We start from the raw sequence: 27,719 nt of genomic DNA on the forward strand, positions 1-27,719 counted from the left end.
TAAACTGGACCCAGTCACATGCCAAATGAAGGGGTATGTTTCTCTCCTTCTGCCCCTCTTCATGTTTACAATTTTTGTTTTTCTTTCCAGGTTTTAGATTGTTCCGGATGGTTCTGTGGGTGAGAAGTCAGGCAGGCAATATGCCCCCAATTTCCCCCTCTTAGCTGCACTCCTCCCCCGAATGCATGGATAACATTGGAAATGTTAAAATTGGGGGGGGGGGGCGGAGGAGAGAGTAAAAATCAGTTATGAACCCCCAGCTATCACTGTGCTCAATCACAACACTCAGCATCATCAAGAAGCAATAGAATCGGATAAAGATGTAATCAGTTCCAAATTTGCCAGCGCCTTTGCACATCTATATTTGACAGTTGTCATATAATACGCTAAAAACAACAAAGTTTCAATTCTATTTTATACAGCAATGCACTTTAGAACGAGCGCTATTGAAGAGTACGTGGCAGAATGCAGGTCACTCCTCAATTGTTACCTTCAACTGCACGACCCAAAGAACTGTGCAGTTAACAAGTACCGGAAAATTAGAGATCAAAAGTCACCTCTGACAGGACGCACCAGCAGAGATCTCTTCATGCAATCCCGGATCAAAAAGTAATATTTTACCTTGGACATTCAGCCCATTTGCACAGGCGTGCTGTGCGAAGGGAGACATGTAGTTTGGATCATATGCCAACTGTTGGGCCTGCTCAGCTATATTTTTCACCGTTTCCTCGATGCTCTTGTAACTCGAGTCCTGTAACAAAATGTTAGCATAAAGTTCAACAGAACTTCGACTGCAGCATATATTTATTCACAATAAGTTAAAAATCATACGTCTGTTTCTGCTTCTTGTTAACTTCTCATCCCTATTATAAATTCCTAGGCCCTCATTTATATGGATGCTGCCTATATAAATGTGTCTCACTGTAATTACACCCTCCCTCTTGTAGAGGCGATAGTGGGAGGGAAAGGGACTTTCCTCAACCTAATTTTTTTTAAAAATCAAAAAGTTGCTTTTTGTCGTTAAATGTAAACTCCCAACAGCTGCCAGGCACACAGCATTTCCTCATCTCAATTTCGGTCCTTCTTTAAATACTTGGAGTTGAATCCTGAAGCAAACAGAAAAAGCTCTATCATCTGTGTTTTGTTAGTAATGAGAACAGTTACATTTTCTTACAAGAGATAGAGAAAAGAGAGACTCAGACAGAAAGAGAGAGAGGGAGACAGAAAAATCCCCACACCCTCCCAGTTGACAGACCCCAGGAAACCCCAATCTCAACTGTGCCAGATCACAGAAGCCCCCACTCCAGGACTGGACCATCCCCCAGTGACCAAAGCCTAGAACTGCCCTCGAGTGTGGCAAATCAAGAAACAGCTGAGTGCACTGGATACAGCAAAGGCTATGGGCCCCGACAACATCCAAGCTGCAGTGCTGAAGACTTGTGCTCCAAAACTAGCCGCACCTCCAGCCAAGCTGTTCCAGTACAGCTACAACACTGGCATCCACCCGACAATGTGGAAAATTGCCCAGGTTTGTCCTGTCCAAAAAAAGCAGGACAAATCCAATCCGGCCAATTACCGCCCCATCAGTCTACTCTCAATCATCAGCAAAGTGATGGAAGGTGTCGTCGACAGTGCTATCAAGCAGCACTTACTCGTCAATAACCTGCTCACCGATGCTCAGTTTGGGTTCCGCCAGGACCACTCGGCTGCAGACCTCATTACAGCCTTGGTCCAAATACGGACAAAAGAGCTGAATTCCAGAGGTGAGGTGAGAGTAACTGCCCTTGACATCAAGGCAGCATTTGTAGCACCAAGGAGCCCCAGTAAAATTGAAGTTAATGGGAATCAGGGGGAAAACTCTCCAGTGGCTGGAGTCATACCAAGCACAAAGGAAGATGGTAGCGGTTGTTGGAGGCCAATCATCTCAGCCCCAAGGCATTGCTGTAGGAGTTCCTCAGGGCAGTGTCCTAGGCCCAACCATCTTCAGCTGCTTCATCAATGACCATCCCTCCATCATAAGGTCAGAAATGGGGATGTTCGCTGATGATTGCACAGTGTTCAGTTCCATTCGCAACCCCTCAGATAATGAAGCAGTCCGAGCTCGCATGCAGCAAGACCTGGACAAGATCCAGGCTTGGGCTTTTTTTTTTATTCGTTCACGGGATGTGGGCGTCGCTGGCAAGGCCGGCATTTATTGCCCATCCCTAATTGCCCTTGAGAAGGTGGTGGTGAGCCGCCTTCTTGAACCGTTGCAGTCCGTGTGGTGACAGTTCTCCCACAGTGCTTTTAGGAAGGGAGTTCCAGGATTTTGACCCAGCGACAATGAAGGAACGGCGATATATTTCCAAGTCGGGATGGTGTGTGACTTGGAGGGGAACGTGCAGGTGGTGTTGTTCCCATGCGCCTGCTGCCCTTGTCCTTCTAGGTGGTAGAGGTCGCAGGTTTGGGAGGTGCTGTCGAAGAAGCCTTGGCGAGTTGCTGCAGTGCATCCTGTGGATGGTGCACACTGCAGCCACAGTGCGCCGGTGGTGAAGGGAGTGAATGTTTAGGGTGGTGGATGGGGTGCCAATCAAGCGGGCTGCTTTATCTTGGATGGTGTCGAGCTTCTTGAGTGTTGTTGGAGCTGCACTCATCCAGGCAAGTGGAGAGTATTCCATCACACTCCTGACTTGTGCCTTGTAGATGGTGGAAAGGCTTTGGGGAGTCAGGAGGTGAGTCACTCGCCGCTGAATACCCAGCCTCTGACCTGCTCTCGTAGCCACAGTATTTATATGGCTGGTCCAGTTAAGTTTCTGGTCAATGGTGACCCCCAGGATGTTGATGGTGGGGGATTTGGCGATGGTAATGCCGTTGAATGTCAAGGGGAGGTGGTTAGACTCTCTCTTGTTGGAGATGGTCATTGCCTGGCACTTATCTGGCGCGAATGTTACTTGCCACTTATCAGCCCAAGCCTGGATGTTGTCCAGGTCTTGCTGCATGCGGGCTCGGACTGCTTCATTATCTGAGGGGTTGCGAATGAAACTGAACACTGTGCAGTCATCAGCGAACATCCCCATTTCTGACCTTATGATGGAGGGAAGGTCATTGATGAAGCAGCTGAAGATGGTTGGGCCTCAGACACTGCCCTGAGGAACTCCTGCAGCAATGCCCTGGGGCTGAGATGCTTGGCCTCCAACAACCACTACCATCTTCCTTTGTGCTAGGTATGACTCCAGCCACTGGAGAGTTTTCCCCCTGATTCCCATTGACTTCAATTTTACTGGGGCTCCTTGGTGCCACACTCGGTCAAATGCTGCCTTGATGTCAAGGGCAGTCACTCTCACCTCACCTCTGGAATTCAGCTCTTTTGTCCATGTTTGGACCAAGGCTGTAATGAGGTCTGGAGCCGAGTGGTCCTGGCGGAACCCAAACTGAGCATCGGTGAGCAGGTTATTGGTGAGTAATAATTGCCGCTTGATAGCACTGTCGACGACACCTTCCATCACTTTGCTGATGATCGAGAGTAGACTGATGGGGCGGTAATTGGCCGGATTGGATTTGTCCTGCTTTTTGTGGACAGGACATACCTGGGCAATTTTCCACATTGTCGGGTGGATACCAGTGTTGTAGCTGTACTGGAACAGCTTGGCTCGAGGCGCAGCTAGTTCTGGAGCACAAGTCTTCAGCACTACAGCTGGGATGTTGTCGGGGCCCATAGCCTTTGCTGTATCCAGTGCACTCAGCCGTTTCTTGATATCACGTGGAGTGAATCGAATTGGCCGAAGACTGGCTTCCGTGATGGTGGGGATATCGGGAGGAGGCTGAGATGGATTATCCACTCGGCACTTCTGGCTGAAAATGGTTGCAAACGCTTCAGCCTTGTCTTTTGCACTCACGTGCTGGACTCCGCCATCATTGAGAATGGGGATGTTTGCAGAGCCTCCTCCTCCCGTTAGTTGTTTAATTGTCCACCACCATTCACGACTGGATGTGGCAGGACTGCAGAGCTTTGATCTGATCCGTTGGTTGTGGAATCGCTTCGCTCTGTCTATAGCATGTTGCTTCCGCTGTTTAGCATGCATGTAGTCCTGAGTTGTAGCTTCACCAGGTTGGCACCTCATTTTTCGGTACGCCTGGTGCTGCTCCTGGCATGCTCTTCTACACTCCTCATTGAACCAGGGTTGATCCCCTGGCTTGTTGGTAATGGTAGAGTGAGGAATATGCCGGGCCATGAGGTTACAGATTGTGCTGGAATACAATTCTGCTGCTGATGGCCCACAGCGCCTCATGGATGCCCAGTTTTGAGCTGCTAGATCCGTTCTGAATCTATCCCATTTAGCACGGTGGTAGTGCCACACAACACGTTGGATGGTGTCCTCAGTGCGAAGACGGGATTTCATCTCCACGAGGACTGTGCGGTGGTCACTCCTACCAATACTGTCATGGACAGATGCATTTGCGACAGGTAGATTGGTGAGGACGAGGTCAATTAAGTTTTTCCCTCGTGTTGGTTCGCTCACCACCTGCCGCAGGCCCAGTCTAGCAGCTATGTCCTTCAGGACTCGGCCAGCTCGGTCAGTCGTGGTGCTACCGAGCCACATTGAAGTCCCCCACCCAGAGTACATTTTGTGCCCTTGCTACCCTCAGTGCTTCCTCCAAGCGGTGTTCAACATGGAGGAGGACTGATTCATCAGCTGAGGGAGGACGGTAGGTGGTAATCAGCAGGAGGTTTCCTTGCCCATGTTTGACCTGATGCCATGAGATTTCATGGGGTCCAGAGTCAATGTTGAGGACTCCCAGGGCCACTCCCTCCTGACTGTATATCACTGTACCGCCACCTCTGGTGGGTCTGTCCTGCCGGTGGGACAGGACATACCCAGGGATGGTGATGGAAGAGTCTGGGACGTTGGCTGAAAGATATGATTCTGTGAGTATGGCTATGTCAGGCTGTTGCTTGACTGGTCTGTGGGACAGCTCTCCCAATTTTGGCACAAGTCCCCAGATGTTAGTAAGGAGGACCTTGCAGGGTCGACTGGGCTTGGTGTTTTGCCGTTGTCGTGTCCGGTGCCTCGTGGTCCGATGCCGGGTGGTCCGTCCGGTTTTATTCTTATTATGACTTTTCGTAGCGAGATTTTACAACTGAGTGGCTTGCTAGGCCATTTCAGAGGGCAATTAAGAATCAACCACATTGCTGTAGGTCTGGAGTCACATATAGGCCAGAGCGGGTAAGGGCGACAGGCTTCCTTCCCTAAAGGACATTAGTGAACCAGATGGGTTTTTACGACAATCCGGTAGTTTCATGGCCATCATTACTGATACTAGTATTTTAATTCCAGATTTTTTATTTAATTAATTGAATTTTAATTAATTAAATTTAAATTCGCCAGCTGCCGTGGCGGGATTTGAACTCATGACTCTGGATTTTAGTCCAGGCCTCTGGATTACTAGCCCAGTAACATAACCACTATGCTACCGTACCCGGCTGATAAGTGGCAAGTAACATTTGCGTCAAACAAGTGCCAGGCAATGACCATCTCCAACAAGAGAGAATCTGACCACCTCCCCTTGACATTCAACGGCATTACCATCGCCGAATCCCCCATCAACATCCTGGGGGTCACCATTGACCAGAAACTTAACTGGGCCAGCCACATAAATACTGTGGCTACAAGAGCAGGTCAGAGGCTGGGTATTCTGTGGCGAGTGATTCACCTCCTGACTCCCCAAAGCCTTTGCACCATCTACAAGGCACAAGTCAGGAGTGTGATGGAATACTCTCCACTTGCCTGGATGAGTGCAGCTCCAACAACACTCAAGAAGCTCGACACCATCCAAGATAAAGCAGCCCGCTTGATTGGCACCCCATCCACCATCCTAAACATTCACTCCCTTCACCACCGGCGCACTGTGGCTGCAGTGTGTACCATCCACAGAATACACAGCAGCAACTCGCCAAGGCTTCTTCGACAGCACCTCCCAAACCCGCGACCTCTACCACCTAGAAGGACAAGGGCAGCAGGCACATGGGAACAACACCACCTGCACGCTCCCCTCCAAGTCACACACCATCCCGACGTGGAAATATATAGTCGTTCCTTCATCGTTGCTGGGTCAAAATCCTGGAACTCCCTACCTAACAGCACTGTGGGAGAACCTTCACCACACGGACTGCAGTGGTTCAAGAAGGCGGCTCACCACCACCTTCTCAAGGGCAATTAGGGATGGGCAATAAATGCTGGCCTTGCCAGCGACGCCCACATCCCATGAACGAATAAAAAAAAAACCCACACACTCTCTCCTCAGAACAGCTAAACACCAGATATCTAACTCCTACAGGTGCATCTTACAGACCACCTTTCTGTGCATTTGCAGCTCTAAAAATAGTAATGGATTAAAAATTAAATACACAAGTGTACTTAATTTACAATTCTTTATAGAATAATGGAAGTGATATAGATTTCAATCTCCAAAACACCAACCATTTAACAGAAGTGGAATTTGCTTCAGTCACTGTAAATCAGGGACATGATGCTATGCCCTATTGACATAAACACTCATTGTTATAAGACAGCATGGGCAATGCCACAGAATGTATTAAAAATCTTATGTATGACACATGTTCTGCCCACAAATTTTATTACTTGTGCCACAATTGAGTCACACTTTGTACGTCAACGTTTAAACACTGAAACTGCCTGTGTGAACACTTATAAATGTTACTGATAGATTCCCATTATAGTTGTAATCTGTGCGGAAGCAGTTGGCTGTCATGAGTAGTACAGCATCCAGCCATAGGTGGCACTGTGGCAAGCGTTTCTCAGTTTTCTTCCCCAACTCAGCCATTTTGTTTTCCCTCCCCATTTATTATTGGGTGTTTAACCCAAACAAAATGGGCAAAAGATATTCCGAGAAAAAGAGCAGGTTATAAAAACCATGTCTATAAAGGCTAGATATAAGCACATTTCAACCATTTGCCTGTGTAAATTTTACTAATTTTCTCTTCACTATAGTTTAACACAAGCCCACAGCATCAAGATATACAGATGGAGGGAAAACACCATGAAAGTATGACAGCTGGTAATTTTTGATCAGATCAGGAGACCACCCCCCCACCCCCATCAGAACAGTATTAAATACTTTATATATTCTGATTAGTCTGGAAGGTGCTTGCTTTCCATCTGAACAAATGTAGGCATTTTGCTAGTGATAGACTTAGATGCAGAAACATTACTTGTGTCATCAGATTATTGCAGTGAGAGTCTGCTTGCCATTATTCACTTGAAGTCCAAAATGAGTTTGAAGACTTGATCAGTGAGGTAACAGTGTGCTGACGCTGTACATTTCTGGGACTGGTTGGGGGCAGGGGGAGCACAGCAGAAAGAGCAATCTCACAGGTAACCCATTAACTGAATGGAACCTAAGCAAAATCAAGAACATACAGATCAGTCATGGGGCATCAGACACAGATGGTTCCTAAATAAAATTGTTAAAAGTTCCTTAGCCACATGTACACCTGTTGTCTGAGGAATCTTATTGGCCTCAGTTACAGGAAGTCTACAACTCATTTACCCACCTTTCTAACCCAGCACGCTGCGTGGAGGGAAGCCCTCTTTCACTGAAGGGAAACATGTTCTATCCCAATCTGATAGTATTAAGAGAAATACAAATGAATGGCTAAAGAACTGTCACGTGTAGATTCTGAGGGGGAGAAACTGGATAAGGGTCCGTTCTGGGCGATGGTAGCGCGTCACCCCGCGCCCGACAGACCCTACGCAGGCAGCACATGAACTTCATGCTGCCTGCTACTTACCACGAAATCTCCGTGCAGCAAGCGCAGCCCTCGCTGCCGAGAGGCTGCACGGAGAATGAGGAAGTTGGAAATGGGATGTGCACAGCGCACGTCATCAGCAGCCTGCACTACTTAAAGGTGCAGGCACATTTCAAATGGCAGGTATACAGCTAACTAGGAGAAGGGAAAATGGCATTGCGATTGCTGCACCGACAAGAGAGAGGGCTCCACGATTCTCCGACGATGCTCTGGAGGCCCTGGTGGAAGGCGTGGACCAAAGGAGGGCATGCATGTGCCCGCAGGGTGGCCGAAGACCCTCCAGACTACAGCTGCACAGGCATTGGCAGGCTGTGGCGCAGGAAGTGATTGCTAGGAGCATTGCATCACGCACGTGGGTGCAGTGCCGGAAGAAATTTAATGATTTGACATGAATGGTCAAGGTGAGTGAATGCAAGTGTCAAGTGGCACATCCTACCAACTGCACCAATACTCCATGCATGACACCTCCTGTCACCCACCCACCAACAAACACTGCCCATCCATACACAATGCTGCATCTCACCCGCACATAATACCACACTTGCAGGCCACACAACCACCACTCAAGTCTCTCAAACTGGCAGCTATTCGACCATGACAGGCACATCATCCACACACCTTGCAAGACACTCAGTGACACACTGTCCTCTGTCTTACAGGAGAAGGTGGCGTACAACACCCGGCAGCAGGAGGGACCCGAGGCTGGATGGGCATGTCTGCGCATCCTCACCCCCCTATAGGAGCTGTTGCTGCAGCCGTCACAACGTGCCACGCTGGAGGTCCCGGTGAAGTAGGTCTCTACATATCTAATGCTCCTTCTCCTTTTCCACATCTCCCTCCTCCCATAATCTTTTCTGACTCACGTGCTGCACATCTCTTTCTTGTTCCTCTCCCCACTCCACAACTCAATCTGCTTCCCTTTGTCATTGCAGATACCCAAGAACACATGCGGCACCGTCCGAGGAGGAGGAGGAGGAGGAGGAGGTCATTGAAGCCACACCGTCACTCGATCTGACACTTGCTTCCACCAGCTCCGAGACTGACACTGCGCGTCCTTTAGAGGTTAGGTTAGAGGAGGGGTCTTCATGTGGTGAGACACTGAGCACAAGTGCACAGGAGCCGGGGCGGAGGGAACGGATACCACAGGTGCCAGGTGCCAGCTTGCCGGAGGGCGAGGTCACTCACTAGTTCTGCTGCAGAGGAGGCAGATGAGGACTTCGATGGGCCAGGCTACAGAAGACGGCTAATGGACGTACACCAACAAATGCTTGAGGCGCTGGAAAGCCTGCCAGAAAGCCTGCGCACGATGAGAAGGGGCATGGAGGAGTCCAGCTCCAACTTGGCCAGGGCTTCGCACAGAGTTTGGAGCCCATCCTTTCCAACATGGAACGGGTGGTCACCTCCATCAGCGCACCTGTGGAACCCACCATGATGCAGCGTCTGATGAATGATGTCACAGCATCCATTGCAGCACAAACATCTGCCATCCAAGGTCTGACTGCTGCATTTACAGCTCAGACTGCTGCTATCGTGGCTCTGGGGACCACTGTGAAACGGGGCTTCCAGGGCGTCACGCACTCCAGCAATCTGTTCTCCAGCTGATCACCAGGGCTGCTGAGGCGCCGTCCTGGGAGAGTGGCAGTGGCGCCATGGCAGTCGGACCTGCTGTCCTCTCTCAGGATTTCCTGCTCCCACCCCTGCCACTCCACCAGTGCCCAAGTTGTTGCCTCTCGGCCAGCCAGGCCAGACTGCTGCAGCCCTTGCTGAGATGGTGCAGTCTGAAGCCGGGCCCTCCAGGCCCAGAGCTGCTCGAGGTCATCCTCCAAGGCCATCTGGACGCTCCTCCATTGAAGGCCAGTAGTCTTCCACCACCCATGCTCCAGCCACTGGGGAAGCACCTCGTAGGAGCACTAGGATAGGTAAAGGCACACAGACAACAGGCACTAAGGGAATGCACAAGGGGGAATAGTTCTGTTATGTTTGCATAATTTCATTTATTCATCCATAAATGAGAGTTTGATTTTGCACTTGGTGGTTTTTATTTATGCATTGAGCTGAGAGGGACACCAATGTGTAATCAGATGGAGAGCGATTTGATTGTCTTGTGGGAGGGGAAAGGTGAGGAATGTAGGACTGTTGGTGAGTTGAGGGGGATGTAGTTCAAATTATTGATAGCGGGCACGGATCAGGTGAGCACACACAGCCCTTGCAGACAAGGTGTGTGGTTCCTGTCGCACCCTTGCGTCTTCCTCCACTTCCTCTTCCGGCTCCAGCTCCACCGCCTCCACCACCTCTGGCTCAGGATCTTCTGCAGTCATTGGTGGCAAAGGCTGGTCCCTCATGATGGCGAGGTTGTGCAGCATGCAGCAGACCACCACAAATCTGCCCACCCACTCAGGGGAGTACTGCAGGGCTCCTCCAGATCGGTCCAGGCAGCGGAAGCATTGTTTGAGGAGGCCTATGGTGTGCTCCATGGTGTTGCGTGTGACAGCATGGCTCGCATTATAGGCCTGCTGTGCACGTGTGCGTGGATTCCTGACCGGTGTCATGAGCCACGTCGTGAGGGGATAGCCCTTGTCGCCCAGTAGCCAGCCTTTGACTTGCCGAGTCGGATGAAAGATGGCGGGCACGTTGGACTGCCTCATGATGAAGGCGTCGTGACTACTGCCAGGGTAACGGGCATCGACCTCCAAGATTCGATGTGTGTGGTCGCACACCAGCTGCACGTTGAGGGAGTGGAAGCCCTTTCGGTTGACGAAGAGAGCCAAGTTGATGTGCGGGACACGCAGGGCAATATGTGTGCAGTCAATAGCACCCTGCACCATGGGGAAGCCAGCAATGCGGGTGAACCCCCGTGCGCACTCGTTCTGATTGTCTCTGTGGAGAGGGAAGGGCATGAACCTGTTCCTCATCTGGTACAGTGCGTCTGTGACCTCCCTTATACAGCAGTGCACTGCATACTGCGAGATGTTGCACATGTCGCCAGCAGAGGCCTGAAATAATCCTGAGCCTTGGAAATTCAGCACCACGGTGACCTTCACAGTCACAGGCAATGCTGTCCTCGCCCTGCTCTGAGGCTGCAGTTGTGGCCGCACCAGTTGACAGATCTCGGTGACTGCTTCCTTGGTGAACCTTAGGGGTCGGATGCAATCCTCCTCGGTCATGTTGAGGTAAGAGAATTGATCCTGGAAGGCCCTCATTGGGAGGGCCTCCTGCTCAGTGCCCTGCGCCTCTTCATCCTCCGTCTCCTCGCAGCTTGACCTGCTGGGCGTGACCTCTCTGCATGCTCCCAGTCATGTTCAATGCCCAGCGGGAACCCTAGCAGACCGCCCATGATTGGCAGGAATGTTGTTCCACCAGGGTTGTAACTTTCCGATCCGTAAGGCAGTACCTGCCAAAGCACTCGCAAAAGTGGTATAGGAACTCTCAGTAAGAATAGGGAGCTTCAAAAAACATTTCCTACTCCTCCAGCAGCCAGAAGCAATAATCCAGCAACTAACCTGCATGGCCCTTTAAATAGCGCTGGTGCGGGGGGGGGGGGGGGGGGGGGGTCACACACCATCCAAGGGGTTAAATATCACAAGTAGATACAAGCACAAAACTAATTTGTGACCCATCACTGAAGTCACTGGGATCATGAGCAGATATTTCTCTCCCCTCACTATTCAATGGGCCACCCACTACTTATAGCCACACATTCAAGATACTGCTTCAAAGCTAATTTAGCTCTTTTGGGCACCAGTTTGGAAAAATTATAAATCTCTCCAGCTCCCAGATCATATATTTATGGTATAATACATAACTTGTGCCCTGTGCTAATTAAACAAACTAGGTTAGAAAATAGATGCAGAATACTTCAGTTCCCTTTCAAAGGAACAAGAGTAGGCCATTCAGCCCCTCGAGCCTGTTCAGTGATCTGTGCCTCAACTCCATTCCACCCGCCTTTGCTCCAGATCTCGATATTCTTATCTAACAAAAATCTATCAATCTCAGTCTTGAAAATTTCAATTGACCCCCAGCATCCACAGCCTTTTGGGGAGGAAGAGAGTGCCAAATTCCCACTCCTATTTGTGTTAAAAAGTGCTTCCGATTTCATTCCTAAATGGTCTAGTTCTAATTTTAAGATTGTTCCCTTGTCCTGGATTCCACTATCAGAGAAAATAGTTTCTCTGTATCTACCCTATCGAACCTCTATCATTTTGAACACCTTCCCTCAATCTCCTAAATTCAAGAGAATACAAGCCTGTCCTCAGGATTTAACCCTTTAAGCTCCATCTGTATCATTTTGGTGAATGCGCACTGCATCCCCTCCATGCCAATATATCCTTCCTGAGGTACTGGGAGCAGATAATGCTGCATCTATGGATTTGTAAATGATCCTCAGTTGCCCTAAACCTTTGTAAAAGTGAACGAATCCATCCACCGATCAACTGCAGTATCACCACACACACACACACACACAAGGCCCTTCTAGATCAGTAGATAGGATCACACCAATTTGATTGGCTGAGTGCCACTTGGTTTACAGACTGAAAGTGGAACAACAAAGCTTCCGTAGCTATCAATGTGCTTTGAAGTAATTTCCTGTCCGATGCTCTCTAGGATGTTTCTCAGAGGTGCGATAAGGCACTATGTAAATTGAAGTCTATGGACCAGAATTTGCTGCGGCGGCGCGATTGCCGATGAACGCCATAAGTTAGACCACTCTGAAGCAAGTCAACGCCACAATTAGCTGGAGAACGGGTTAGAATACTCTGCAGCGCGTACAATGGCAAATCAGTAGTGGCAAAACCAATGGCCAACGTATTGATTCCACCGCCACCTATTAATGTAGTGAAACAGTCATTTCGCTCTGTATCGCACTTCTATTTTAAATCTTGACTGTAATCAATATTCCATTATTCCATTAATAAGAGCTTTGAGAGTTTTTTTGAAGCGCGAGCAAGGTAGAAAGGGAGCGCGAGCAAGACAATGTGTGCATGTGTGCGTGACCCTAAAGTGTCAACTGGAGTTAATTGATAGCGTTCATCGCAGAGACAGAAGTTAAGGGTTCAAGCCCCACCCTGGGACTTGGGTCCATAATTTAGTTTGACACTTCAGTGCAGTATTGAGGGAGTCTTTCAAATGAGATGTTAAATCAGGGCTCCATCTGCCTGTTTTGGGTGGACTTTAAAGATCCTATTGCACTATTTTAAGATTAGGGAGTTCTCCCAGTGAGAGAGAGAGAAAATGGCTTGGAAATCGGTCCTGTGCATTCAAACATTTCACTTTTTTTTTTAATTAGCATTCACAAAGTGCTCTCATGGAAGGTAGGAAATGCAGTGAACGGCGCCGGCACAGCTCACGTATCTGCAAGCAGCGTTAAAATCAGTATTGGTGCAAAGGTATCCAGCAAACAGGTCAATAAATGCTTAAAATCCCTTTAAGAAAGGGAGAAGCTCCATATAGGACAGACATTTTAATGGGATAGTGTGACCAAATGTTTAGTACTTCTGATGTAGACCAACAGTATCATTGAAGGTACTGGTGCACGGTAACAAACTCTCCAAGAACAGTTGAAGGTGTACTGAGTGAAGTATATGATATTATACTGCATCACAGTGGAACAGGAAGATACAACTTTGTTGCTCTCACACGTGGACGTTTTGCTTAAGCTTTAAAAACACTCAGGATCGCCTTTCATATCACTTGAAGATTAGGTATCTAAGCTCGCTGTAGCTGGCCCACACTGACATCTCGATTTTAATTTTACAGAGTAAGTTATTTTGCCAATGACTGGATCACATTCTCCAGGGGATGAAATGGGGGAGAATGGGCATGGGGATCTTGGTCCGTGATTATCAGGAGGGGCGAGATATGGGGAGTGCACAACGCTACATAAAGGCAGCCAGCACTTCTTAAAGGGGAGGTGCATTGTGGCTGCAAATCGACTGGAATTTGTCCGAGGTGAATTGGCAGAAGCTAGCAGAGAGTGGGCACCAAGATTCTCGGATGCTGCACGGGAGGCCTTGGTGCAGGGGGTAGACGGAAGGAGGGACATTCTGTATCCCCAGGGGGACAGGAAGTCTTCCAGGCACCTGCTGCACAGGCAGTGGGAGCAGGTTGCGGATGAGGTGAATGCCAGGAATATGGATCCTCGGTTATGGATGCAGTGGAGGATGTTCTGACAAGAGTTGTCAAGGTAAGATCAATCTTCAAATGCCTTCTCCTAACAGCTGCATCATCCCATCCCCCACTTACCTGCAATCTGTAACAATCAGTACAATTAATATCTTTCACCACACCCTCACACACTCAGCACCGTTACAAACTTCACACCCACAACATGTCTCATGCACACAGGCATGAATCGCATTCAACAGCCACATTACTCAATCTCGCAAGACTCTCGCTAACACATTTCCCTCTTTCTTGCAAGAGAAGGTGACGCATAACAGGAGTCAGCAGACTGCCACCGGAGGAGGTCCAGCACGGCTGCACACCCTTTCTCCCATTGAGATGACGGTGCTGTTGATAATGGGAAGCGGCAGAGGAGGCCGTGGTCACTGGTGACGCTGGAGGACACACCGAGCAGGGTTTTTTCATACCAAATCCTCCTCCTCCCTCACCTCACACACTCAATGACAAGCTGCAGATGCTCTCAACATACAGTTCTTCCTCTCTGCTCGCCCCACACAACCTAACCCTAACCCTTTTTCATTTCAGCTCGCCGGGATGTGGAAGTCCCTCAGTCAGTGGAAGATGAAGAAGAGAGTGATGATGAAGATGCTCCGTCACTTAATCTGACTCTTGCAGCCACCAGCTCAGAGACCACGTGGACTTTAGGTCAGAGGAGGGATCTGCATGTGGTGAGTTACCGGGCACAAGTGCACAGAAGCCAGGACAGGGGGACAGGACGCCACAGGTGCCAGGTCACTGGAGGGAGAGGTCACTCACTAGTTCTGTTGCAGAGGACTCCGTTGCGAACTTCGATGGGCCAGGCTACCGAAGACGACTAATAGGCATACACCGGGAAATGCTTGGTGCACTGGGATGCCTGCTGGAGAGCTGGCGCACAATATCGCAGAGCATGGAGTCATCCACTTCCAACTTGGCGCAGGGCTTTGCGCAGAACTTGGAGCCCATCATTTCCAATGTGAAATGGGTGTTCACCACCATCAGCACAGCTGTGGAACCCACCGTGATGGAGTGTCTCATGATGAATTTGACAGCTTCTATCACAGCTATACTAATGCCATAAAGACCTAGCAGGAGACAATTGGCAAGGTAGTTGTAGAATCTCTTGGCTATGCTTCTCATCTTCACTGAAAACATCTGCCAGATTAATGCTGCAGGGAACAAGAGCTCATATTTCAACTAGGAGAGCCAAGAGCAGGTCGTGAACTCTCCATGGAAAGAGCTTCAATTCTACAGGCCATGTTCCTTATGGTGTGCTTCACCTTCCGAATGACTTGTGACTAATGATCCGAAAGGGCATTAAGATTTCAAGTACACACGTATAAATGGAACATCGCTTGGATGTTTTCCTATGTAAACCAACCTAGTCAGCGGAAGACATTGCCAAACTATTGCATGCTCAACATTTGTGGTTTTACCACAGGGCACCATATAGAAGCCAAATGCTCTCCTTTACAGATCAAATTTGGTGCAATGATGTGGCACTGGGTTTTACGCTAACCAGAAATGGGAACAATGTTCAAACTCCCTGTGCAAAAGGTGCTTCACAGGGGTCTGGAAATCACTTTAATAAGTAGTCAAAATAGCACAGACAAGTAAGTAATGGAGGTACATAAGTAAAGTGCGATGATAGGATGAAAACCGTTTCTAATTTTACAAATCTACCAAAAGCACAAAATGATTTTAGTGCACAGTGAATTGAAGCCACTTAAAGGCATATATTTTGTGCAGACACCAAGCATCAGGTATTTTTGGCATGGTGCGAAGTGAGCTTGGAGTCTTAGATTTCCAATCAGGTGCATGATATTCAAGTGGAAAGTTTCCATCATGAAAACATTTGAAACAAATCCAGGGTCTGATGACAGACGTCACCAGTAAGTTTAGTTCAAAGTCTTCACTTCATTGAGGTCGTTAAGTTTATATTTACAGAAACAAATATAGCGATGGATTCCTATTCACCGGAGACCCACAGGGGCCTCTTCACAAATTCTCAGTTCCTAATCAAGCTTGGTGACAATCTGCTAAAATCTCTTAAAGTGACTGAGCTAACAAATCAGTGCTGGAGCAGAGTGTTGATAGAGACAGTGACAGTTTCAAGCAGGCCCATAGTACAAGGAATGCTGGGGATTGGAGAGCCTGGTGCTCGAGGATTGGAGAGCCTCTTGCTTGCTACCTTTGGTTAAACTCAGCAGTGAATGTAAGGTGTTGAAGTGACTTCATTTCTGCATTATAAATGAAAAGAGGGTGCATTGAATAAAGTTCAATCAAAACCAGTTGACCTCCCATGACATTGCTCACAGACAAATATATTTTTCCATCAAGTTACACACAACCACCCCCCACCCCCCTCCGAGAACTCTGTGTTCCTCCAATTCTGGCCACTTGTGCATCGCCCACTTTATTCGCTCCACCACTGGAGGCCGTGCCTTCAGCTGTCCAGGCCCTGAGCTCTGGAATTACCTCCCTAAATCTCTCTGTCTCTCTCTTCTCCTTCAAGCCCCTCCTTAAAATCTACCTCCTTGACCAAGCCTGTCCTAATATCTGGCTTGATGTCAAATTTTGTTTGATAACGCTCCAGTGAAGCCCTTTGGGACATTTTCACTACGTTAAAGGCACTATATAAATGCAATTTGTTGCTGTTGTTGCAAGTGCGGTGAATAATCTTCCAAACTTCTGCAGATGCAGGGGTGGTGCCAGAGGACTGGAGAATTGCAAATGTTGCACCCTTGTTCAAAAAAGGGTGCAAAAATAAACCCAGCAACTATAGGCCAGTCAGTTTAACCTCAGTGGTGAGGAAACTTTTAGAAATGATAATCTGGGGCAGAATTAACAGTCACTTGGACGAGTGTGGATTGATTAGGGAACGCCAGCACGGATTTGTTAAAGGCAAATCGTGTTTAACTAACCTGATACAGTTTTTTGATGAGGTAACAGAGAGGGTAGACGAGGGTAATGCATTTGATGTGGTGTATATGGACTTTCAAAAGGCGTTTGATAAAGTGCCGCAAGGTAGGCTTATCATCAAGATTGTGGCCCATGGAATAAAGGGGCAGTAGCAGCACGGATACAGAATTGGCTAAGGGACAGGAAACAGAGAGTAGTGGTGAACAGTTGTTTTTCCGACTGGAGGGAGGGGTAAAGTGGTGTTCCCTGGGGTCGGTGCTGGGACCACTGCTTTTCTTGATTATATGTTAATGACTGGGACTTGGGTGTACAGGGTACAATTTCAAAACTTGCAGATGACACAAAACTTGGAAGTGTAGTAAACAGTGAGGAGGAGTGTGATAGACTTCAGGAGGACATAGACAGGCTGGTGGCACGGACGTATACATGGCAGATGAAATTTAACGCAGAAAAATGTGAAGTGATACATTTCGGTAGGAAGATCATGGAGAGGCAATATAAACTAGAGGGCACAACTCTAAAAGGGGCACAGGAACAGTGACATCTGGGGGTATTATGTGCACAAATCATTGAAGGTGGCAGGGCAGGTTGAGAAAGCGGTTAGAAAAGCATACGGGATCCTGGGCTTTATAATTAGAGGCATAGAGTACAAAAGTAAGGAAGTCATGATGAACCTTTATAAAACACTGATTCGACCACAACTGGACTATTGTGTCCAGTTCTGGGAACCGAACTTTGGGAAAGATGTGAACGCCATAGAGAGGGTGCAGAGGAGATTTTGGATAGACTGGAGAAGCTGGGGTTGTTCTCCTTGGAACAGAGATGGTTGCAAGGAGATTTGATAGAGGTGCTCAAAAATCATGAAAGGTCCAGACAGAGTAGATAGAGAGAAACTGTTCCCATTGGCAGAGTGGTCAAGGTCCAGAGGACATGGATTTGGGGCGACTGGCGGAGTAACCAAAGGTGACTTGAGGAAAAACTTTTTTACGCAGCGAGTGGTTAGGATCTGGAATGCACTGCCCCGGGGGGGGGGCGGGCAGGGGTGGTGGAGGCAGATTCAATCATGGCCTTCAAAAGGGAACTGGATAAGTACCTGAAAGGAAAAAATTTGTAGGGCTGCGGGGATAGGGCAGGGAGTGGGACTGGCTGGATTGCTCTTACATAGAACCAGTGCGGACTCGATGGACCAAACGGCCTCCTTCCATGCTGTAACCTATGATTCTATAAATTAAACTAATCCCAAAAGTAATTTATAACAAAATAGCTTTGCTGTTTAATGCTGAAGTTTAAGGCTAGGAAAGTGGTCAGATAAATGAATGCACCACGTAATAATGTTTTCCTCCCCTCCTGAGAAAAGTAAAGCAGGGATAATTTTGTTAAGACATTTATCTACCAAAACATTCTTATAAAACACAACATTGTCTCATGCTAATCACAATACTGTTTCAAAACTATCAATCCTCCACAAGGATTTAAGTGGCTAATGCACTAAGCTTCTTTTTTAATGTAGCTTTTAATAGAGGATATGGACAAATTAAAGGAGATAGAACAAATGTATTTTAGTGAGAAAGATGTACATGGTAAAGAGATGGCCATGAGCAAAGGTAGAAAAGGAAACTTGGTGGCAAGCAGAAGCTTTCAGTCAACGTGAAGGCATTGTCACAAGAGGGCACTATGCACTGAAATGCATCTGAGGGGCATTGACTGCGATGAGGCCACACCTGGATTTGTATGCGCAGGTTTACACACCCAATGGTACAAATTCCACCTTCTGCTTTGACCTGTTAGTGACCCCACCCAAATCCCTGGGACAGAGTCATTTAAATATGGGTGGGTGTCTGTGCCTGTAGTGACACGTCAGAAATACAAGCCCCACACGGCCAGTGAGATCTCAGATGACACGATGCGAGAGGAGGAACAAGAGGCTCAGACTGGAATGAAGATTAGGATGAAAAAGAATGCTTTCCCATCTCAGCTGAGGAACTGACAGACCACTAACAGTAATCAATCCCTCGAGCAGCCCAGGAATACCTGAGACAGGCCGGGCAGAAGGAACACCCCCTTCCCCCTCGTGCAATTTGCTGGGTAACTTAAAAGGGGTGGAAACCAATGGACTCAGGTTCTGCCCTCTCTCACTGCCAGAATTACTCTGAAATTGCATGAAATAGATCTACTGTCCGAGAAAGGAACAAGACCGATTAAGGAACTTAGGGAGACTCATTTTGAACAGATGCAGAGCTTAAACTGTTTTCACTGGAAAAAAAAGTTGAGGGGAACATGATACTGAAGTATAGCTAACACACCTGGAAGCAGGTCACTTCAATTGGAGTGCAAGAGCGTAGAATTGGAAAAAGATCAGATATTACCAGAAGTTTCTTCATGATAAGAGTCCCAATGAGAAGCTTAACAAACCTGTATGTGGTTCGCACTGGGATGGAAGATTGCAGCAGATAAACAGAGATGATCAAGTGCCTTTGGGTACAAAAATAATGCTGTTGAGACCATGGAAGTATCATCTATGAGAAGAAACTGGTGTTGGATTGAAAAATGAAAGTTTGAAAATTAATGGAAGTTCACTTGCTCTGAACATCAGGCAGGAATGCTGAACAACTTTCATATTAGTTTGGAGTTCTAATAAGGGCAGGCTGTGTGAAAGAAATGGAGTTGATGTGTAATACAAGGACTTCTCGTTCCTCACTTTATGCAGGTGGGAATCTGACTGAGGGGGAGGGGGGTGGTGCTACAGTGCCAGGGAAAGGGCTACACAATCAACTCCAGGAATGGAAATTGCAGCATTGTGGACTAAATTGGAGAAAGCCAGCCTCAGCATTAAATTTTACACTTCAAATAAGAGGCATTGTTTTAACTTCTGGCTGCAGGTGGATTCTCACTGAAAAGATGTCAGCAAAGCTCTGGTTAAAGCCTCAGCATATTCCCAGTTTTAAGTTTAAACCAAGGGACGTATGTTTCATGCACTTGCTGTGTGCTTTCCTTGACAAAAGTGCCGAATTTCAGAAAGTGACGGCAACATTTTCATCGGTTCAGCTTTTACATGAAGGAGTTCTTATCCAGCTGAAAGAAAATGACAGCTGTGTGGAATTTTTTCTTTATTCGTTCATGGGATGTGGGCATCGCTGGCCAGGCCAGCATTTATTGCCCATCCCTAATTGCCCTTGAGAAGGTGGTGGTGAGCCGCCTTCTTGAACCGCTGCAGTCCATGTGGTGAAGGTTCTCCCACAGTGCTGTTAGGAAGGGAGTTCCAGGATTTTGACCCAGCGACGATGAAGGAACGGCGATATATTTCCAAGTCGGGATGGTGTGAGTTGGAGGGGAACGTGCAGGTGGTGTTGTTCCCATGTGCCTGCTGCTCTTGTCCTTCCAGAAGGTACAGGTTGCGGGTTTGGGAGGTGCTGTCGAAGAAGCCTTGGCGAGTTGCTGCAATGCATCCTGTGGATGGTACACACTGCAGCCACGGTGCGCCGGTGGTGAAGGGAGTGAATGTTTAGGGTGGTGGATGGGGTGCCAATCAAGCGGGCTGCTTTGTCCTGGATAGTGTCGCGCTTCTTGAGTGTTGTTGGAGCTGCACTCATCCAGGCAAGTGGAGAGTATTCCATCATACTCCTGACTTGTGCCTTGTAGATGGTGGAAAGGCTTTGGGGAGTCAGGAGATGAGTCACTCACCACAGAATACCCAGCCTGCGACCTGCTCTTGTAGCCACAGTATTTATGCGGCTGGTCCAGTTAAGTTTCTGGACAATGGTGACCCCCAGGATGTTGATGGTGGGGGATTCAGCGATGGTAATGCCATTGAATGTCAAGGGGAGGTAGTTAAATTCTCTCTTGTTGGAGATGGTCATTGCCTGGCGCGAATGTTACTTGCCACTTATCAGCCCAAGCCTGGATGTTGTCCAGATCTTGCTGCATGCGGGCACGGACTGCTTCAATATCTGAGGGGTTGCGAATGGAACTAAACACTGTGCAATCATCAGTGAACATCCCCATTTCTGACCTTACGATGGAGGGAAGGTCATTGATGAAGCAGCTGAAGATGGTTGGGCCTAGGACACTGCCCTGAGAACTCCTGCAGCAATGCCCTGGGGCTGAGATGATTGGCCTCCAACAACCACTAACATCTTCCTTTGTGCTAGGTATGACTCCAGCCACTAAACGTTTTCACCCTGATTCCCACTGACTTCAATTTTACTGGGGCTCCTTGGTGCCACACTCTGTCAAATGCTGCCTTGATGTCAAGGGCAGTCACACTCACCTCAAATATGGAACAATTCCTATTTAGAGGATAGATGGAAACTTTTTATTGCTGCACATAACTTGTAGAAAAATATACCAGGATCAGGGAAGAGTGTTCCTGCCGACTGTTCGTCCCCCACTCCCTTATACATTGCTATCTGGCAAGATGGGAGTGTCCTGACTCTCGGCTTAACAATGAGAATTTTACTACATGCAGGTGTAGAAACATTAAGTCAGCCTCACTTCCCTCCGGTCACTGAATACTCTACAAAGCCAACCTCCTTGTCAGTGCAGGTTTAAGAGAACTTCAGTCCTAACAATTCCTAGTTTGAGACCTTCAGGGAACCCAAGTATGGCATCACAAGCAGAATAAACAAGTTAGTATGAACTACTGGAGTGCTGCCGACTCCCATCGGCTACAAACATAGTACAAACTTAGTACCTTCAGTTGTCTTAACTGCTGCAAGATCATGTAGTCTGGCACGTTGTCAAAGAGCCCATCTGTCGCTGTAAGAATGATATCACCCACTTCAACATTGAATGTGGAGCCTTCTGCTGTTTCAGGGCTGCAGAATACAACAAAATAAATAATTAACACAGTGAAGGAGCAGAGAGATTTCGGGGTCCAAATACGGAAATCACTAAAAGCTAGTGGACAGGTACAAAAAAAATAATTTAATAGGCTAATAGAATGTTGGCCTTTATCTCAAGAGGGCTGGAATACAAAGTTATGTTGCAGCTTTACAGAGCTCTGATGAGACCCCATTTAGAGTACGTGATTCAGTTCTGGGCACCGCACCTCAGGAAGGATATATAGGCCTTGGAGGGGGTACAGCGCAGATTCACCAGAATACCACCAGGGTTAAGGTTAAAAGGGTTAAATTATAAGGACAGGTTGCATTGACTAGGCTTGCATTCTCTTGAGTATAGAAGATTAAGGGGTGATATAATTGAGATGTTTAAGATGATTAAAGTATTTGAAACGGTAGAGAGGAACTATTTCCTCTGGTGGGCGAGTCCAGAACAAAAGGGCATAACCTTAAAATTAGAGCTAGGCTGTTCAAGGGTGATGTCAGAAAGAACTTCTTCACAAAAAGGGTGGTGCAAATCTGGAAAATTCTCCCCCAAAAAGCTGTTGAGGCTGGGGGTCAATTGAAAATTTCAAAACTGAGGTTGGTGAATTTTTGTTAGGTAAGGGTATTAAGGGTTATGGAACCAAGGTGGCTAAGATGGAGTTAAGATACAGATCAGCCGTGGTCTAATTGAAAGGCCCAACAGACTTGAGGGGCTGAATGGCCTCCTCCTGTTCCTATGTTTGAATATTAAATATTTAACCAAGATGCCAATTTAAATGAAAGTTAGTGTATTTTCTCACAACTGGAACTTTTATAGTCTCTCCTTCGAGGGCCTTTGATACCACAGGCTAGGCCTTGGGAGAGAGCAGTCGAACAGTACTGCTCTCCTGAATTTAAACTGCAAGTTACTCGGTCGCTGCCCGTGAATCGAAATGCGCTCCAAGCAATGTGCAGAGCGGCCATGACAAAATGGCTGCCCTGTGCACGCGCAAAGCGTTTGCGTCGTGGCATTGCACCCGTTACGTCACTGCACTGGGAGCAAGGCCCACCCTTAAAGATCGCATTTTTAATGGCCAGTTAGACCAGTGCAGGTGCCAAGTCCAAAATATAAAATGGCACTCCCTGGCTGCTGCTCCAATGAAATCTGACATTTTTATCTTAATTTGTCTGTGGTACTTGGGAGATAGCAATAGAAAATCAATGTAAAAGCAACTTTAATTATGTCCACGGAAGATGGCTGTTAACCACATAGTGGAGCCATTGATATTTATAGTTTTGCTGTTCACCTATAGTGGAACATGCCCCCCTCTAACAAGCACCAGCCATGTGCACCCTTGTCCTTAGGACCCAAACGAAAGAACAGCAGACTGAATCACCCCATTATCACAGCCCACGTACCACCTTAAACATCCACTCCTTCCGCCACCGGCGCACTTTGGCTGCAGCGCGTTCTATCAACAGGATGCACTGCAGCAACTCGCCAAGGCTTCTTCAACAGCCCCTCCCAAACCCGCGACCTCCACCACCTAGAAGGACAAGGGCAGCAGGTGCATGGGGACACCATCACCGCCAAGTTCCCCTCCACATCACACACTATCCCGACTTGGACACATGTCGGCCGTTCCTTCAACTTCGCTGGGTCAAAATCCTAGAACTCCCTACCTAACAGCACTGTGGGAGCAACTTCACCACACGGACTGCAACGTTTCAAGAAGGCAGCTCACCACCACCTTCTCAAGGAGCAACTAGGGATGGGCAACAAATACTGGCGTTCCCAGCGACGCCCACAACACAATGGGCGATACGTCCATCTGTGCACTCCCCTCAGCCTAAGCCTCTTGTCAAAGAATAACCTTGACCCTGTCAATGCATGCTTGCTACCCAACTGTCTAAAGAACCTCAAAACACTTATTCACAAGTGATGTGTAACCCAACATATGAAGCAAAAAATTAATTGATTATGGAGCTTTGTGAGTGATTTAAAAATAAAACTAATGGTCCAGCTAAGTTTCCATATACTGCCTCTTAATGCAATGATGACACCAAGGAACAGCAGAAATCTTTGCATTTCTCCTGATTGTCCTTATGTTTTAATACAGTGACACTTTCACACCTTTGAGACTGGTTGGAGGTAGTTTCCAAAATACAGGTTCAAATCCAATTATTATATTTGGATGGAGTTTAGGATATCATAGATGAGTGGTTTCAAAATAAATCTAGATCAACTTTAAAGCCAGAATTAGTTGGATCAGTTGCATTGTTTTGGTCTTTTCAAGTATATATTCCAGGTACTGTAAATCAGCAAGACTGTTAAAAAATCAGTAGCATCCATGTAGTGCACAAACAACAAAATATTCCATTAAACTACCATTCCTAAAACAAGTATCCTCATTTTAAAGATAGTTCAATGTTTAGTCGCGCTGTATTCTCTTTTCCCTCAGGAAATCTCACATCTGCATGCACTTCCCGTCATCACATTTTTGTATCAATTCACCACCCCCCCCAAATTATAAATACCTATGTCCAGTTATAATAAAAACTTACAGCCTGTACTGTAGCGAAACTGCTCCAATTCTATTTTCTGTTCTCAAATTGCCATGGCTTTTGCTATTTAACTACAAATATCAAAGTATTATACAAGAATGAGGCTAGAATGTATAATTTTAACAGGCAGTGAATTAAGTCTGCCCCCCGGTCCAATTACCCTTCACCTCTAACCATTTCAGCTGAAGACTGCACTTGGCCTCAAATGCCTATTTGCAACTCCACAGGAGATCACCTAGTATATTCTCTATATGGGGTACCACATAGAATCATAGAAATTTACGGCACAAAAGAAGGTGATTCTGCCCATTGTATCTGTGCTGGCCGAAAAAGAGTTCTCCAGTTTAATCCCACTTTTCAGCACTTGGTCCGTAGCCCTGTAGGTTACGGCACTTCAAGTGCACATCCAAGTACTTTTTAAAATGCGATGAGGGTTTCTGCCTCTACCACCCTTTCAGGCAGTGAGTTCCAGACCCCACCTCCCAATGGGTGAAAAAAAAATTCTCCTCAGCTCCCCTCTAACCCTTTAACCAATTACTTTAAATCTATGCCCCCCTGGTTATTGACCCCTCTGCTAAGGGAAATAGGGCCTGCCTGACCACTCTTTCTAGGCCCCTCATAATTTTATATCTCCCCTCAGCCTCCTCCGTTCCAAAGAAAACAACCCCAGCCTATACAATCTTTCCTCAGAGCTTAAATTCTCCAGTCCTGGCAACATCCTTGTAAATCTCCTCTGCACCCTCTCTAGTGCAATCACATCTTTCCTGTAATGTGGTGACCAGAACTGTACGCAGTACTCTAGCTGTGGCCTAACCAGTGTTTTATACAGTTCTAGCATAACCTCCCTGTTCTTGTATGCCTCGACATCAACCAGGATATGACATCAACTAGTATATTCTCTATATGGGGTACGACTCCCCATACGTCACACATGCATTGCTTTAAGTTTAACTATTTACAGTATATAATTCACATTTTGCACAAGATGGCACTTCTTCACCTTACATTCATTTCAACAGCAAAATACATTCTAAAGAATTACTAAGGATCACGCTGCTGAGTTGAAGGCTGTAGAAGAAATGGAACTAAAGAACAAAGTGTGCATTATAGAAACCGAAAGGTCCAGTAAATGGTATTAAATGCTAGAATGGACACTTTGTTCTCCATCAATTAAAAATGCATGAGTGCAGCTCTCACTCATCCTTTAAAGATTGCATGTGCAACTCCCTAGAGATACACTTCCTGAGAAGACTCATCTCAGAATAACCACTTTAACAAGAGGGCACTCTGTTAATATTGATATAAAGCATTCAGCAGCTAATATTTCACAAGTATTGACCCCTCCCACACTGCTAAAAGCCACCACCTTCAGTACATTGAATGCTTGTTTTATGCTTTTCTTTTGGTGCTTGGACAGCAGTGCCCATAGACCCTGAACCTCAGACGGCCATTTATCTTCTCAACATCCCGATACCCTTTGGAGGGCTAATAGGAAGAGGCCTGTGTTTCTTGTGCCTCTGACAATTGCTCTAGAAATTCAAAGCGGCATCCTGGACAATGTGGAGTCTCAGACAGAGCACTGTCGATATACGGCTACTTTTACATACCACAATGAGCAGTCATTGTGCTCTTCATACTGGTGCCAGATCTGCGTGTTGGTGCTGCAGGGCAGAGTTCACCACAACGGGACACCCACACAGCGATTGAAGTAGAACCTAGTACTTCAGAACCAATGTGTGTGAACTTTAAGCAAGTGTAAACTGTGCTTGACTTGTCCGTGGACCTTCCCTAATGCACAGGCCACAAATATCAAAAGCACATGTCTGGGTCAACTTATCCATGGACAAATCCATATCAAGTGCTGCTGACTGCTTTGAGCAGGGGCTTCGCCTGCTGGCAATGGCTTCGGTCTTCCCAATACTTAGTCCGAGGAAATTTCTGCTCATCCAGCACTGGATGTCATATAAGCAGTGTGAAAAATCAGAGACAGTGGAGGGGTCGAGAGAGGTGGTGGTGAGGTAGAGCTGGGTGTCATCAGCGTACACATGGAACCTGACGTCGTGTTTTCGGATGATGTCGCCGAGGGGCAGAATGTAGATGGGAAATGGGAGGGGGCCAAGGATGGATCCTTGGGGGACTCCAGAGGTAACAATGCGAGAAGAGAAGCCATTACAGGTGATTCTCTGGCCACAACTAGGTAGATAGGTATGGAACCAGGCGCAGGCAGTCGCACTCAACTAGACGATGGAGGCGAGGCTTAATTTTAATCAGAATTATATTTAAAGTGCTGTTGCTCTGCCTTTCTTTGATTGTCTCTAGGGTGGAGGAAATTACCAGCTGGTACAGTATCTAGGGCCGCTTTGTCAGCACCATTTAAAATTGGAATCTGAGTTCAAATGAAGGAGAAACAGTTGAAGACTAACCGCCAACACAATTTTGCATGTCATGCACCTGGGATTCAAAACACATTTTATTTAGTCCCTGGTGCTGCAAATTCTACCCAAGGCAAAGGTTTCCAATTTTACAGTAGAGTGCTACCGATGGAGACAACACCCAACCACAGCTCTGTTAGCATGTGACTGGGGAACCATTAGTCTCTGTGCAACAAACTGAAACCTGCTAGCAATATTTTATTCTGAGCACATACTTGCTGAGCTGTGATTTCGGCATAGCTGATTAATATGGGCATTGCTTCTATACTGACCAAAACAAAATTGCATGCAAGTAGCTGTTCCATTATTGCCTACAACACTCTGAAATCCACAATGCAACATGAACAGGACAAATTCAGAGCACTAGCAGCTCAAAGACAATACAGATTTAGTTCCAACCCTACATTTACGCAATAGATTTACATCGGGTTCTGCAGTGCTAGCTACAGCTCTGGTGATGTGAAACTACACTATTTATACTGTGGGGTTATTTGTATAGCACTATTTAAGTATGACTGCATGCAAAGTCGTTGTTTGCAACTATTTCCCCAGAGATTGGGGACGGTCTCCACAGTTGGTCTATAGGGGGTCCCATCAGCCACTCCTACTCCTTTTAGGCCAAAAACACAGTAATCTCTGCTGGCCGATATTATGCCATTTTATTGCCAGGGCTACCAGCAGAAACCAGCTCTTCTGGTGGCGTGCACCACCTCTGGCAGCAGTCGGGGAGCCTCATTTACACTGCGGGATTGGTGTGCGTGTTCATGCGGTGCAGACCTCGAATTAAGGAAAGCAGAGCTCTACGCATACAATATATACACGCAACTCAGCTCCCTGGCCTCCGACTGCCAGCGAAATTCTTCCCCCACCTCTCACCAGTTTTCTCCTCTCAATAACTTTCTCCTCTTTCCTGTTGAAGGTGCTCACTCCTTGCTGCGGTATATATCTACAGGTGCTGGCTGTGATGTAATGGGAGTTTTGCCTTTATTTTATAAGTATTGTTTTTAAAATGGCAGTGGTCAAAATGAAGGA

The 27,719-nt window shown here is 47.1% G+C and overlaps 2 protein-coding genes across 6 annotated transcripts in view; one reads left to right on the forward strand and one right to left on the reverse strand.

The window, feature by feature from the left end:
• LOC137344773 (SH2B adapter protein 2-like) overlaps positions 1–27,719 on the forward strand; it is a 566,922-nt gene that overhangs the window by 457,586 nt on the left and 81,617 nt on the right. The window lies entirely within an intron of this gene.
• The window catches only part of LOC137344755 (protein phosphatase PTC7 homolog), a 61,440-nt gene that overhangs the window by 10,125 nt on the left and 23,596 nt on the right, over positions 1–27,719 (reverse strand). The window contains exons 4-5 of the mRNA XM_068007882.1: positions 21,579–21,702; positions 622–751 (exon numbers count right to left, since the gene is read on the reverse strand). Coding sequence (XP_067863983.1) covers positions 622–751; positions 21,579–21,702 — 254 coding nt within the window. The remainder of the gene's footprint in view (positions 1–621; positions 752–21,578; positions 21,703–27,719) is intronic.

Source organism: Heptranchias perlo, chromosome 28, assembly GCF_035084215.1.
Source record: "Heptranchias perlo isolate sHepPer1 chromosome 28, sHepPer1.hap1, whole genome shotgun sequence".
NCBI lineage: Eukaryota > Metazoa > Chordata > Chondrichthyes > Hexanchiformes > Hexanchidae > Heptranchias > Heptranchias perlo.